The sequence below is a fragment of the Cyprinodon tularosa genome, unplaced genomic scaffold (genome assembly GCF_016077235.1).
Source record: "Cyprinodon tularosa strain WSP-4 unplaced genomic scaffold, ASM1607723v1 ctg35, whole genome shotgun sequence".
NCBI lineage: Eukaryota > Metazoa > Chordata > Actinopteri > Cyprinodontiformes > Cyprinodontidae > Cyprinodon > Cyprinodon tularosa.
The window spans coordinates 252640-265980 of NW_024039063.1; the positions used below are offsets into that span (position 1 = coordinate 252640).

At 37.3% G+C, this 13341-nt stretch overlaps 1 protein-coding gene across 2 annotated transcripts in view; it reads left to right on the forward strand.

Annotated features, from left to right (window-relative positions):
• The window catches only part of pik3ca (phosphatidylinositol-4,5-bisphosphate 3-kinase, catalytic subunit alpha), a 40183-nt gene extending 33425 nt beyond the window's left edge, over positions 1-6758 (forward strand). For both annotated transcript variants that reach the window (XM_038295078.1, XM_038295077.1), the window contains exons 20-26: positions 3423-3544; positions 4413-4491; positions 4576-4746; positions 4884-5001; positions 5301-5452; positions 6038-6200; positions 6320-6758. In XM_038295078.1, coding sequence (XP_038151006.1) covers positions 3423-3544; positions 4413-4491; positions 4576-4746; positions 4884-5001; positions 5301-5452; positions 6038-6200; positions 6320-6427 — 913 coding nt within the window. In that variant the 3' untranslated portion in view covers positions 6428-6758. The remainder of the gene's footprint in view (positions 1-3422; positions 3545-4412; positions 4492-4575; positions 4747-4883; positions 5002-5300; positions 5453-6037; positions 6201-6319) is intronic.
• The last annotated feature ends 6583 nt before the right edge of the window (positions 6759-13341 follow it).

A 13341-nucleotide genomic window follows, 5' to 3' on the forward strand; every position in this document is an offset into this window, starting at 1 on the left:
CGGCTAAAATTCACTTTAGTTATGTTTTTATTTATACTCATATTTGTCCCATATCTGAATATTTCTTGGCAGTCTAAATAGCAAAATATTTTTTCACCCCTAATGAAATACAGACAGTGCCTCTTCCATATATTTTTACTAAAATTGGACATGTACACTGCAAAAACATACTTAAAATGAGTAAAATATTCTTGAAATGTACAGGTGCTGGTCATAAAATTAGAATATCATGAAAAAGTAGATTGATTTCAGTAATTCCATTTAAAAAGTGAAACTTGTATATTATATTCATACATTACATACAAACTCATATATTTCAGATGTTTATTTTGTTTAATTTTGATGATTACAAATGACAACAAATGAAAATCTCAAATTCATCATATCAGAAAATTAGAATATTACTGAAGACCAATAAAAACAAAGGATTTATAGAAATGTTGGCCAACTGAAAAGTATGAACATGAAAAGTATGAGCATGTACAGCACTCAGTATTTAGTTGGGCCTCCTTTGGCCTGTATTACTGCAGCAATGCGGCGTGGCATGGAGTCGATCAGTCTGTGGCACTGCTCAGGTGTTATGATAGCCCAGGTTGCTCTAATAGTGGCTTTTAGCTCTTCTGAATTGTTGGGTCTGGTGTATTGCATCTTCTTCTTCACAATACCCCATAGATTTTCTATGGGGTTAAGGTCAGGAGAGTTTGCTGGCCAATTAAGAACAGGGATACCATGGTCCTTCAACCAGGTACTGGTAGCTTTGGCACTGTGTGCAGGTGCCAAGTCCTGTTGGAAAATGAAATCTGCATCTCCAAAAAGTTGGTCAGCTGCAGGAAGCATGAAGTGCTCTAAAACTTCCTGGTATGTGGCTGCGTTGACCCTGGACCTCAGAAAACACAATGGACCAACACCAGCAGATGACATGGCACCCCAAACCATCACTGACTGTGGAAACTTTACACTGGACTTCAAGCAACGTGGATGAAGTGCCTCTCTTCTTTTCCTCCAGACTCTGGGACCTTGATTTCCAAAGGAAATGCAAAACTTACTTTCATCAGAGAACATGACTTTGGACCACTCACCAGCAGTCCAGTCCTGTTTCTCTTTAGCCCAGGCAAGACGCTTCTGACGCTGTCTGTGGTTCAAGAGTGGCTTGACACAAGGAATGCGGCAGCAGAAACCCATGTCTTTCATACGTCTGTGTGTGGTGGTTCTTGAAGCACTCACTCCAGCTGCAGTCCACTCTTTGTGAATCTCCCCCACATTTTTGAATGGGTTTTGTTTCACAATCCTCTCCAGGGTGCGGTTATCTCTCTTGCTTGTACACTTTTTTCGACCACATCTTTTCCTTCCCTTCGCCTCTCTATTAATGTGCTTGGACACTGAGCTCTGTGAACAGCCAGCCTCTTTAGCGATGACCTTTTGTGTCTTGCCCTCCTTGTGCAAGGTGTCGATGGTCGTCTTTTGGACAACTGTCAAGTCAGCAGTCTTCCCCATGATTGTGTAGCCTATAGAACTAGACTGAAAGACCATTTAAAGGCTTTTGCAGGTGGTTTGAGTTAATTAGCTGATTAGAGTGTGGCACCAGGGGCCATCAATTTTGAACCTTTTCACAATATTCTAATTTTCTGATATGATGAATTTGAGATTTTCATTTGTTGTCATTTGTAATCATCAAAATTAAACAAAATAAACATCTGAAATATATGAGTTTGTATGTAATGTATGAATATAATATACAAGTTTCACTTTTTAAATGGAATTACTGAAATCAATCTACTTTTTCATGATATTCTAATTTTATGACCAGCACCTGTATGTATTTACCCTAAATTTTAGTAGGAAATTTAGATGATCTGACATTGGAATGAGCATTTTTACCTTAAAATAAAATTATTGGATTGGAATAAGAGACTACAGTTGTTTGTTCTTATTTAAAATGGTAATTGTATTATTCCATTGGCAAAGTGTCTCATTTACCTTCTCAATTTAAGCAAAAAATGCACCAATTTTAAGAAAAAAAATTTTTTCTTAGATTAACATTTTTTGCAGTGTATGTAATAGTTTTGTAACATCCCAAATTTGTATGAACATGCCACATTTCATCCAGTTTTCACGTCATTGCTCTTGCTTCCACTGCCGCACAGACGTCTGTACAGACGTAGCAGTCACTGTTTCACAACAGCCGGTTTCAAAAAGCAGCAAGAGTTTTGTTCTCTTCTTTCCTACCTTTCATCTTCTATGATGTGGTTTGACAGGCCTACTATCGGCTTCTATTGCTGTAAACTCAGTAAGGACTTAGAGACTCCAACATCCATAATTACTTCAGTAAAAGCTGTTCTATGTGTGACTAGATTCTCCTAGACTAGATCGCTTCATGGTGAACCAGTGATGCAAGTTATCGATTAGTCAGTCTAAAGTTGTTTATCGATTGACTAAAAAAAAAAGAGATTTTCTCTTGTTTCAAGATGATTTTTCAATAACATTGAAGAGCTGAATATTTGTTTGCAATATGCTGAATAAAAAAAAAAAAGTAGTGCATCATTATATTTTAACAATTTACCATGTCAGCTGTATTAAATTCTGACTGAATAGGCAAGTAAATCTTTTCTTACACATTATTAAGATAGACCTATTTTGAAGATGTAACAGAACAGGAAGCTTTCAGCTTAATAAATAGAGATTAATAAAATGCGTAAAACTAATTTCTGATGCACAGAGATATAAAGCTGTCATTTACAGGCAGGGTATGTTGCTTGTTTTAATAAATGAGATGGTAATTGTGATGTGGCTCTCTGATTTTAGCGTAATCCCATATTTAATGCTGGGGTTTTCTCTGTGCTGCAAGCAGCGCCATAATTGGGCGCTGCATAGACATTAACCTTAGGAGTTGATTGAATGTTTATAATTAGAAACTTGCATCCTGCACCCTTGTCACCATTAAAAGGACCGACACTCTGGATTGCATCCCTCTGCTGTGGCATTACTTCTTTAAATACGAGTAAGCCTTAGAGTGGACAGTGGCCCTCTAGTGGACAGCCGTAATATTACAACACTCATAGAAAGTGGGTAGTATAAAGTAATTGAATGGAATAAATTATAATCTAATAAACCATGAAACAATAAAAAATTAATAAAGTTAATGTATTTATTTACATCCCTATTGTGAACTTGTCAGAGTTTTCTCTGATAAGGGGAGCATATATAAATGTCAGTATGAAAGAACACTTAAAAAAGAAAAAAGGAAATCAGATTTTGGTTACAAAAAAAAAAAAAAAAAAACTTGAACATCAAGACCTGCCGTATGAACGTACCAAATTCATCTTGAAGATTTCTATAGAAAATAATAATACCTTTTATCGAGTGAACTGGGTGATCAGAACTGTGATGTTGCTTAACACGTACAAACGTTTTTCACTTCTCAGGTTAGATGAGTGCAGGATCATGTCATCAGCAAAGAGACCACTGTGGCTCAACTGGGAGAACCCCGACATCATGTCCGAGTTACTGTTCCAGAATAATGAAATAATCTTCAAAAATGGCGACGGTAACAATGAGACACAAGCATGCACTTCACTAAGTCTTAAGAAACCTACAGCAACACACGTCCACTCCAGGTGCTTAAAGTGTACATGACAACATATTATGATACATTTGATTGATTAATGAAAAAAATTAACTAATTGTGTAAACTGATGTATACATAGACTCTAAAATATTCCATTTCCTGAAACAAAAACAAAAAAACATGGGAGCTGAAATTAAACCTGTGATGTACAAACATAAGCTCTGCCCAGAACTCCTCAGGTGGTATAACTTCAGTTTCAACCAGTTCAAGTGCTTTTTTAAATTTGCTAATTGAAAAAAGTTAAAAAGTGACTCATTTGAAACTTCATTCATTTTTCTATGTAAATGGCCATTTAATTAAATTGCAGTGTTGTGAGAGATCAAGTCATTTAGAGTTAGTGTAAAATCTCATTGCAAATGTGTTCAACATTTTTTGCATAATGTTAATTCAATAACAGTAAATCTGTAGAATTAATCTGTTATACTAGATTGTCAATTTCTAAAATAATTTATAGCTACAGCTTTACATATAAGAGATGCAACTACTGTTGAAAACAGGACTAAAATTCAACTGCAGGAAAGTAGGAAATTAGTTTCTTTAAAGAAGGTTTTAGAGCCCAGATGTTATGACTTAATATGTTTGAAGTCATTAAAAGAAAACCAGGGGCTTGTGATTTAGTAAATTCCAGCTATAAATAAATCTGTATTGGCTCCTGGTTTATGAATAATTTGTTCCATAATTCATTATATCAATGACTGCAATGCTGTATATCTGCTCTACAGTGTTTTGTGACTTTTGGCTTTATCTTGGTTGGGTTTATCTGTAACTCTTTGTGTGTGTGTTACAGATTTGCGGCAGGATATGCTGACGCTGCAGATAATCAAGATCATGGAGAACATTTGGCAGAATCAGGGACTGGACCTACGGTACAATAATCTCTGATGGCGACATTTCTCTGAGTTGTAGTTTCAGAACTTTGGTCTCATCAGATATGCTTTATGTGTCTTCAGGATGTTGCCCTATGGCTGTTTGTCATTGGGAGACTGTGTGGGTCTAATAGAGGTGGTTCGAAACTCCCACACCATCATGAAAATTCAATGTAAAGGAGGTTTGAAGGGAGCCTTGCAGTTCAACTCCAACACTCTCCATCAGTGGCTCAAGGACAATAACAAAGGAGAGATGTGAGTTCTAATTGACCTGCTCTGGATTCCTATAAAGATGTAGTTGGAATGACTGACTGATGTGTGTTAGATGTTTCAGCTCTTCAGTGTTATTAACATGACTTTCTGATGCAGATTTGTGGGGTTTTTTTGTGCAGGTATGACATGGCTGTGGATCTGTTTACAAGGTCATGTGCTGGCTACTGTGTAGCTACATTTATTCTGGGCATAGGAGACAGACACAACAGCAACATTATGGTCAAAGAAGATGGACAGGTAACATGTTAGAACACACACATAAAAAAAAAAAAATTAAGCAACATGTTTTAGGAAAATGGTGTACAGTATCTTTAAAAAGATTAACGAGTTCTGGCATTTAGCCTGATGTTTTAAAAACTCGATTTTAAGTTTTCTAAACCCCAAGACAACCCTTGGCTCAGCTTCATAAAGACCTAGATGCTGCTGATGATCAACAGACTCGTTTTCCTCTGGATGTACAGATCAAGCTTTTGTTAAGTTTACTTTCAGTAAAATGTTACCAGGTGAGCTGAGATTCTCTGCTTTGCTTTCTTTAGTTGTTTCATATAGATTTTGGCCATTTCCTGGATCACAAGAAGAAGAAATTTGGCTACAAGAGAGAGCGAGTCCCTTTCGTTCTGACACAAGACTTCCTGATCGTCATCAGTAAGGGATGCCAGGAGTACACAAAGACCAAAGAGTTTGAGAGGTGCTTTATAGTTTTGCTTATGTTATTCTTTATCTATATCATACCTGCTGTAGTTTTTGAGTTTGGGATCTTTGAATCAACTAAATTAATGTTGTTTTGCAGCTAAACTGTATGAATTATTTATTAAGGATGATACTTTCACGTAACAGTGCAAATTCTGACATTTTTAGGTAAATATATTTAGTTCCTCAATATTTGGCCTAAAACTGTCACAATGCTGACCTCTGGGTTGAAACATGGCTATTGCAACAGATCTTTCCTATTTGTTCAATTGGTACCTGTAGAAGTAGCTTGGTACAGGAGCAAAAGCCTGTGATGATCTTTTTAGCTGGTTGATTTCGAGCTGAACCGGCCAGTGTTTATTTTTTTTTTGTTTTTTCCTACACTATATAACCACTTAAGAATACTCTTGAATTTGAAGTTTTTTGTAGATAAAGTTTGTATATGAGACTGCTGGATTTGAAAGCATGATTTTGCCTACATTTAGGATCATATTTGTTTTAAACCGACCTACTTTGCATGGATATCCCAAACCTCTGTAAATTAGCCAATGCTGATGTCATCTTGTGGACACTTTTACTCCAGGTTCCAGGAAATGTGCTACAAAGCGTACCTGGCCATCCGACAGCATGCAAACCTCTTTATCAACCTCTTCTCCATGATGCTGGGCTCCGGCATGCCTGAGCTGCAGTCATTTGATGACATAGCTTACATCCGGAAGACGCTGGCACTGGAGAAAAGTGAGCAGGTGAGTCTGGAACTTCTCTCTGTCTATCTAACCTTCATAACAAAAAGTTTTCTTTATCTGCTTAGTTCTTTTTTTTGTGTGTGTGTGTGTGTGTGTGTGTGTGTGTGTGTGTGAAACAGGAGGCCTTGGACTATTTTATGAAACAGATGAACGATGCCCATCATGGAGGTTGGACCACCAAGATGGATTGGATTTTCCACACAATCAGACAGCATACACTAAACTAATTAAACCCCCAAAAGAAATGCCACCGTCTCAACATGGACTATTTATTATTCTTTAGGAGAGTCGACACTTTTTGAAGGAATTCATTTTTCCCTCAATAGCTAACTCTATAAAACTCTCTATAGAAGTTCATTTTTGAAGCACTTTTTTATATTTTAAAAACAGGGTTCTGGGTTTTTCTTGGATTATTCTCTTGGTTTGCCTTTTCTCTATGGTCTGCTGCTATCGTCAGTGTGTCAGATTTTCCTCAGGACCCTCTGAGGAAGGTAAGCTTGATGAGACTTTTTTTGTTATCCTTTCCCAGAGTTTTCAGTGAAAAAAAAAAAAAAGAAAGATCTCTTCCCTCACTTTACTGCGCTGAAAAGAACATCACAAGTTTGGCAACAGAACAAAAGAGACGCCAAGTCTGCTAAGGCATTAATGTAGCGTGACTCAGTGACTCAGTCATTGTAGTGCTACACTTTTCCCCTACTTTCACCATATGAGCTGAAGAGATGGAAGTAAAGAGTGGGTGTAAAACTGCATCTCTGATCCAACTGAGCTTCCATAATGTCTTCCACCATCCTTGTTGCTCACATATAATTCCACCAGTTAGTTTATTTTCTTTATGTTAGCATAAATTTATCGTTTTAATGTTTATAAAGGAGCTTTCTTCGGATTGACGCCTCCCTTCCCCTCATAAAAGGACTTGGAAATTGTAAAACAATGTGTACAGGTCATTACTTTTTTAAATTAATTTATGGATTTTGTTTATTTTGGCTTGAAAGTCAAAAATGTAACAGAAGATATTTGTTTTGTAAATATGTTTGGAGTTTTGTGTTTGGCTCAATTGCAGCCTCTTTCAGCAGCAGTTCAGCTCCAGACTTTTTATTCATTAGACATACTGCTAATGCATTATTTTGTTTTGTTTTTTTGTTATATAACTTGTCACTTTAAAGTTAGCCATCTTCTTAGGCCTCTGCAGGGGCCCAGTTTGTGCTTATTTGCCGGCTGGCAGAAGTGAATGTTTCAGTCTTGCATTATATGTACAATAGAAAGTACAAAAAAAGCAGAGGCTGCTTTGTTTTGCTGCAGGGATGCAGATTTTCCACCTTTTTCATTTACCCCTCGCAGGTCAAATTGAATATTAAACTTACTGAAATGAGATAATCTAGAGATAATTTAAAATTGTAGATTTAGCCGTGGCTTACCTCAGTTTATAAAACACCCTGACTACATATTTATATTTACAATAAGCCAGTTTGGTTTTTAGTCCTTTAAAAAGGAAAATTAAGCATTTATCCTTTCCCATGGCGAAACTGCTGATCTACCAGATCTGTTAGGAGCAATTTGAATCTGTTTTAGAGTTCATTTTTAATTATTTAATCTAAGAAATGAACATGACATATTAATAAATACAGGCACAAGGTAGTAGAGAAAAGGACACTGTTTTCAGAATGCCAAATATCAGGCCCTAATGCAAAAAAAAATAGACCAGCATAGTGTCCAACTTCAGTTTGAAAAGGCTAGATTTAGATCAGATCATGCAGGGAACCATTTTGTTAGCATTTAGGCTGTATTTTTATCCTGCTGTGTGCAGGAGTGAGCCAGACAACTTTCACCGGCAGATGTTAGAAGCCGTTTTTCTCTGATTGTGCAAGTCTCACTTTTCTCCACAAAATCAGTCCGTTTTGATTTTAAGAGTTAAACCATTTATGCTAATCTAACTGTCAAAAAGGAATGTTTAAGGGCACTTTCTAGCACATCACTTAATTCTTCAATGCCATCTGCAATTAGCTTTTCCTCAGAAAGTTGTTTGACCCTAAAAACTACGTGTCTACTCTATAGTACACCCAATGGAAAAAAAGAGAATTTAAAATACTAATATGCAATCAAATGGCAGCTGCAGACTGAGTTTGACCACATCAAACACTGTTTCTTTCATTTTTGCTCAAATGGAGAGGAATCCCAGTAAACATGTAGGAGGAATGTTTGGATAGAGAGGGTATTTATTCAATGAGATTTTGTGAACATCTGCAGAATGTTTTTTTGCGGACAAAAAGACACAACGGTTCTTTGTTTTATGCCACAAAAAACAGCTGCAGTGTTCCTCTGTTCTGGCTGCCGACTCCCTGTTTGAATGATCTTAACTCATCTTTCAGCAGTTCCTTTGCCCTAATCCAAAGTTCCAGTTGTTCCACCATCTTCAGGCAAAAAGTCTGTTCAATGGAGAGACTTTGGTTGGTGGGGAGAGATCAGCGATGCTCACCCACTTCTTTTCGCATGGACAATCTTTGTGGCTTTAGTGCTAGCTAGATTTTCTTTCTTTGTCACCATTATGGTCATTGAGGAACAGGTGTTCAGAAAATGTAGCAGTAGGAGTTATCCTATCATCCATATATGGAAGTGAATATTCCATTATTCACCATTACCTTAAAGGAATCAAACTATTCTTATTTTAAATGGCTAATCCCCTTCTAAAAAACCCCAAACAGTCCAATAAGGATGTTTTTTTTTTATTTACTTTCCAAAAGTTGGGGTTTTTCTGTTGCTAAAATAATCATTGTATTTGGCCTTTAAAAATAATTTATTAAAGAAACGAGTATGAGTAGCTTTGCCAGACTGTTAATCTAGAAAGAAAGAGAGATTATAGATTTATAGAACTAATAATAATCTAACTGATAATCACATTTCAGTCTACATTTGAATGTATTAAAAAAGCCCTACAGGATTTTTTTAGAACTGCGTTTTTTTTTTACTATTTCAGTAGGTTTGACTTGTGTAAGATGCTGAAAGTATTTACTGTAAAAATCAATCATATTTGGCTTTATTATTTACCTGATGGTGCTTTGTGCTCCAGAAATTAGATTATTTCACCAAATAAAAAAGATAAAACATTATCTTTGTAGGCCCAAGAAAGTAAAGTAATAAACTTTGATACTTCACCAGACCAGCCTGTTGAATCAAGAGGCCAAAATAATGATTCAATTTGTAATTTAACACAACTATGTTGTCATAACTGTGGAGCATTACGAGCCTGAATGTATTTTATTGCCTTAGTGGACCTCTGGTTTTGCTCTTTGTTTTTTTGTTTTTAGTATGAGTGAATCCTGTGAAGCTCATACTGTAAACCATGTTAGAAGTGCACTATATAAACTGAAAAAAAGAAAGAAATGTTGAAACATATATTTGAAAAACTCTTGCCTTTTTGTTTAGAAGTTAGTTTAACTTGCATGTTTCTCAATCATGTATGATATAATCGTTTTTTTATTTTTGTATATTAACTATTAATTCAAACTGGGTAAATTTGTTATGTTGTTATCCCATGTATTGGTTCCCCAAAGATCCTCCAAATGATTGTTTATTTGCATGAACTTTGATTCTGTGCAGGCTGCAGAGCTTCATTGGCAGGTTCCAATGGAAAACAAGCCTTTTTGTGAATGTTAGTCTGTGTGCCATGGCACCTTTGATAATGGTGTCTAAGCATTTTGGAAAAAAAAGCCCCCTCTCCACTGGCAATAAGCTGGCAATTTTTTTTCTTTGTATGAAAAAGATTAATAAGGGAAAAGAGAGTTTCTATACATACATTGGTTATACATGTTTTACTTGAAATTCCTTGAATCAGAAAGTTGTTGGTATGCAGCAGAGATTCTTTGTCTATTTAGTACCAATGAGAGCCGTTTTGTGTTGTAGTGCATGTTGGCACCGGTGGCTGAAGCATTGTTCAATCCTGGTAGAAAACGTCATTCAAGCCACGGATCTTGGATTATTAGTGAAAACTACCCATCTGACAGGTGACAGAGTTCAGTTTGAATATTTGGAAACTTTAACACCTTTTTAAAGCATGGTGGATAAAGTTCTTCTTCCACTGAAGTGCTAGTATTTCCTCCCATAAGTCATTACCTACATGCATAAAATGAGCTGTCTGTAGAACAGTGATATTAGGTTGTCTCTGACACAATAAGCATCAAACACACCCAAGAAGTTCAAACCAATGGTGCAATACTAATGCTGAAACCCTGCCTTTGTTAGTGTTTATTTTTTGTCTGTATGCTAATACTGAATTTTTCAATCTTTGTCTCGCATCTCAGGATGATTTCTTTAATACATCCTCACCTTGTTTTATTCCAAATGCACTGTTTCTACTGAGCCTCTGAATGAGCTGTGAAATGTCGACAGAAACTGAGAAAATGTCACAAAATGGATTCAATCAATCTTTTTTTTCTTTTTTACTTTTTAATCTATACACCCACCAAAAAACCCACTCTTTGCATGCAGCTCTACATTTCTAAAATGCACTGAGCTGCCCTAAGTCACACCATAAATGAATGTAAAATGTGCCAATGCAGTGTTTCTTCATATATAATCAGTGTGTTATTTTTAGCATGCATTTAAGTAAATATCAACTGATGCCTTAAGTTTGCTCCCTGTAGGGTTCGGGACATATTTGCCTACAATAAGTTGCGTTATGTTTTTATTTATAAATGTTTGTGTTTGCTCTAAACTTTGAGAGGTAATGGGGGGTATAACCGGACTGGCTGGACATTTGGGTGTTCTTTGAAGATGTGTAAATAAATTTGTTAAACATTCATCTCCTTGTTTGTTCTTGTACTGTTTCTACAAAATGTAATCTTCCCTATTACACATTACTACTATAAATCTAGAATTTTTTTCTCATACATTTTTACAAAACAAGCTTAGAAAAAATCCCATGTGGAAATATATTTCTCTTATTAATTTTTCCTTATTTAGATCATGAAATTAATTTTTTTTTTGCATTTTTTGACTTGACTCCTGATTCATTGTATTATTTAAGAAACTGCCATTTTCTGGTATGAGCTACAATATAGAATAAATATAAAAGTGACTGATATAAGTATCGGTATTTGAGCAAAGAGCAAATGTCCGCTTGGTTGTTAATGTCAGATGTTGTAATTTAAGTAGAGAGGAATTACTCATCCTGAGTCCTGCTGTCCATTAGAGCTCCTTATAATTTGGGTCCTTGTTCGGTATGTATTCTTGCATTTGTCAGAGCTACATGGCTGAAATTTTCGCTTTTTATATTGTTTGTAAAGTTGTCTTTACAATTTTAAACCATCGTGATTTCTGTGTGCTAGGTTATTTTGAACTAAGGGTGAGCGATTTATCGAGTATACTCAATATATCTCAAGTTTTCCTCCGCGGGATGGCTAAATTGACTTTATCGTGACCATCGAGCGCAGATTTTCATGGCAAGATTGAGCCATCGTATTTAACTCACTGAGGTTTTTTTTTTCTTAAATTCACTGTGAGTTTAGTTTCTCCCACGTGCTATGAACACATCACTCGCTCCCCCTCCAAACCAGAAATCGTTCTAGTTGAATTTGGCTCAAATAGACAAAAGGGACAAATATCAAAGGCACACACAACGACAAGCATGTGCGTTTACTTAGGTCAACGAGACAGCGAGAACTATGGTGACAGCGGGAGTTTCAGCCATAAAAGAAAATGAGTCTGAAGAGGACCCAGATGTTCTGGTTCCCGAAGAGAAAACAGCACTGCATCAATAATATATCAGTGGTTTGGATTAGACTAGAAGGATGCTGAACAAAATGTGGAAATTTGCAAAACATGCCACAAAACGTAGAAGTACCGCAAAAGTCTGTTGATAGAGAGGCACTGAGGACAGTGCGTGCCATCAGATCAGCGGAGCAGCACCACAGACGGAAGATCCAGGATCTCTTCCATGATGCAAGCAACACCAGGAGGATGTGGCAAGAAATACCCTCCCCTGGTGGGTGCAGCTGATGCTGACTTCCTAAATGGACTAAACAACTTCTTTGTAAAGTTTGAGGCATTAAACAGCACTCCAGCAATGAAAGCGGTTCCATATCAGGGAGAAGAGCCACTCTGCCTTAACACAGCTGACGTGTGGAAGAGAGTGAAACCGAGGTAGGCCCCGATAACATACCTGGGCAGGTGTTCAAAGAGTGTGCAGGTAAGCTGGCTGGTTTCCTCACAGACATTTTTTAAAACCTTGCTGGACCATTACATAGTGCCAGCATGCTTTAAGTCTGCATCTATTATTCTGGTCCCAAAGAATCCTCAAGTTACCTCATTCAATTACAACCATCACACTGACTCCTATCATGATGAAGTGCTTTGAAAGTCCAGTTCCCCAGTCTCCCCCCAACATTAGACCCGTTACAGTTTGCCTGCCGATAGAACCGCTCCACAGAGGATGCCACCTCCTCTGCTCTTCAGCTGAGCCTGGCACACCTGGAGGAGAAGAACACCCACATGTGGATGCTGTTCCTGGACTTCAGTTCAGCTTTCAACACTATCATCCCACAGCAGCTGATGGAAAAACTGGAACAGCTGGGCTACAATACACCCATCTTCAATTGGCTGTTAGATTTCCTCACAAACAGACCTCAGACTATCCGGGTCGGATAGAACTCCTCTGATTTCATCAGTCTAAGCAACAGGCTCCCCTCAGCCCACCTGCCTCCGCCCATCCTCACCACCTTCTACAAAAGCACCATAGAGAACGTTCTGACCAGCTGTCTCACTACGTGTTGTGGAGGCTGCAGCGCCTCAGACTGGAAGGAGAGAAGAGTGGTGAGAACATCATCAGGGCTCCTCTTCCCTCCATTAAAGACATTTCATTCCACCTCTGCGTGTCCAGAGCCCATAACATTATCAGTGACCCAACCATGGACTGTTCTCCCGACTGCCCTCTGGGAAGAGGCTTCGCAGCATTTGATGCAGGTCCAGCAGATTCTGTAATAGCTTTAATCTAGTCACAAATCGAGACTCTTCATCACACTGTAAACATCATACTTACACTACACATCAAATCCCTATAAATAGAATTCAACTCGGTGTTCTATTGCATCTTTCACCATATTTAATTATTTTTGCACTGCTCCGAACCCTCCACATCAATGCCTTTTGC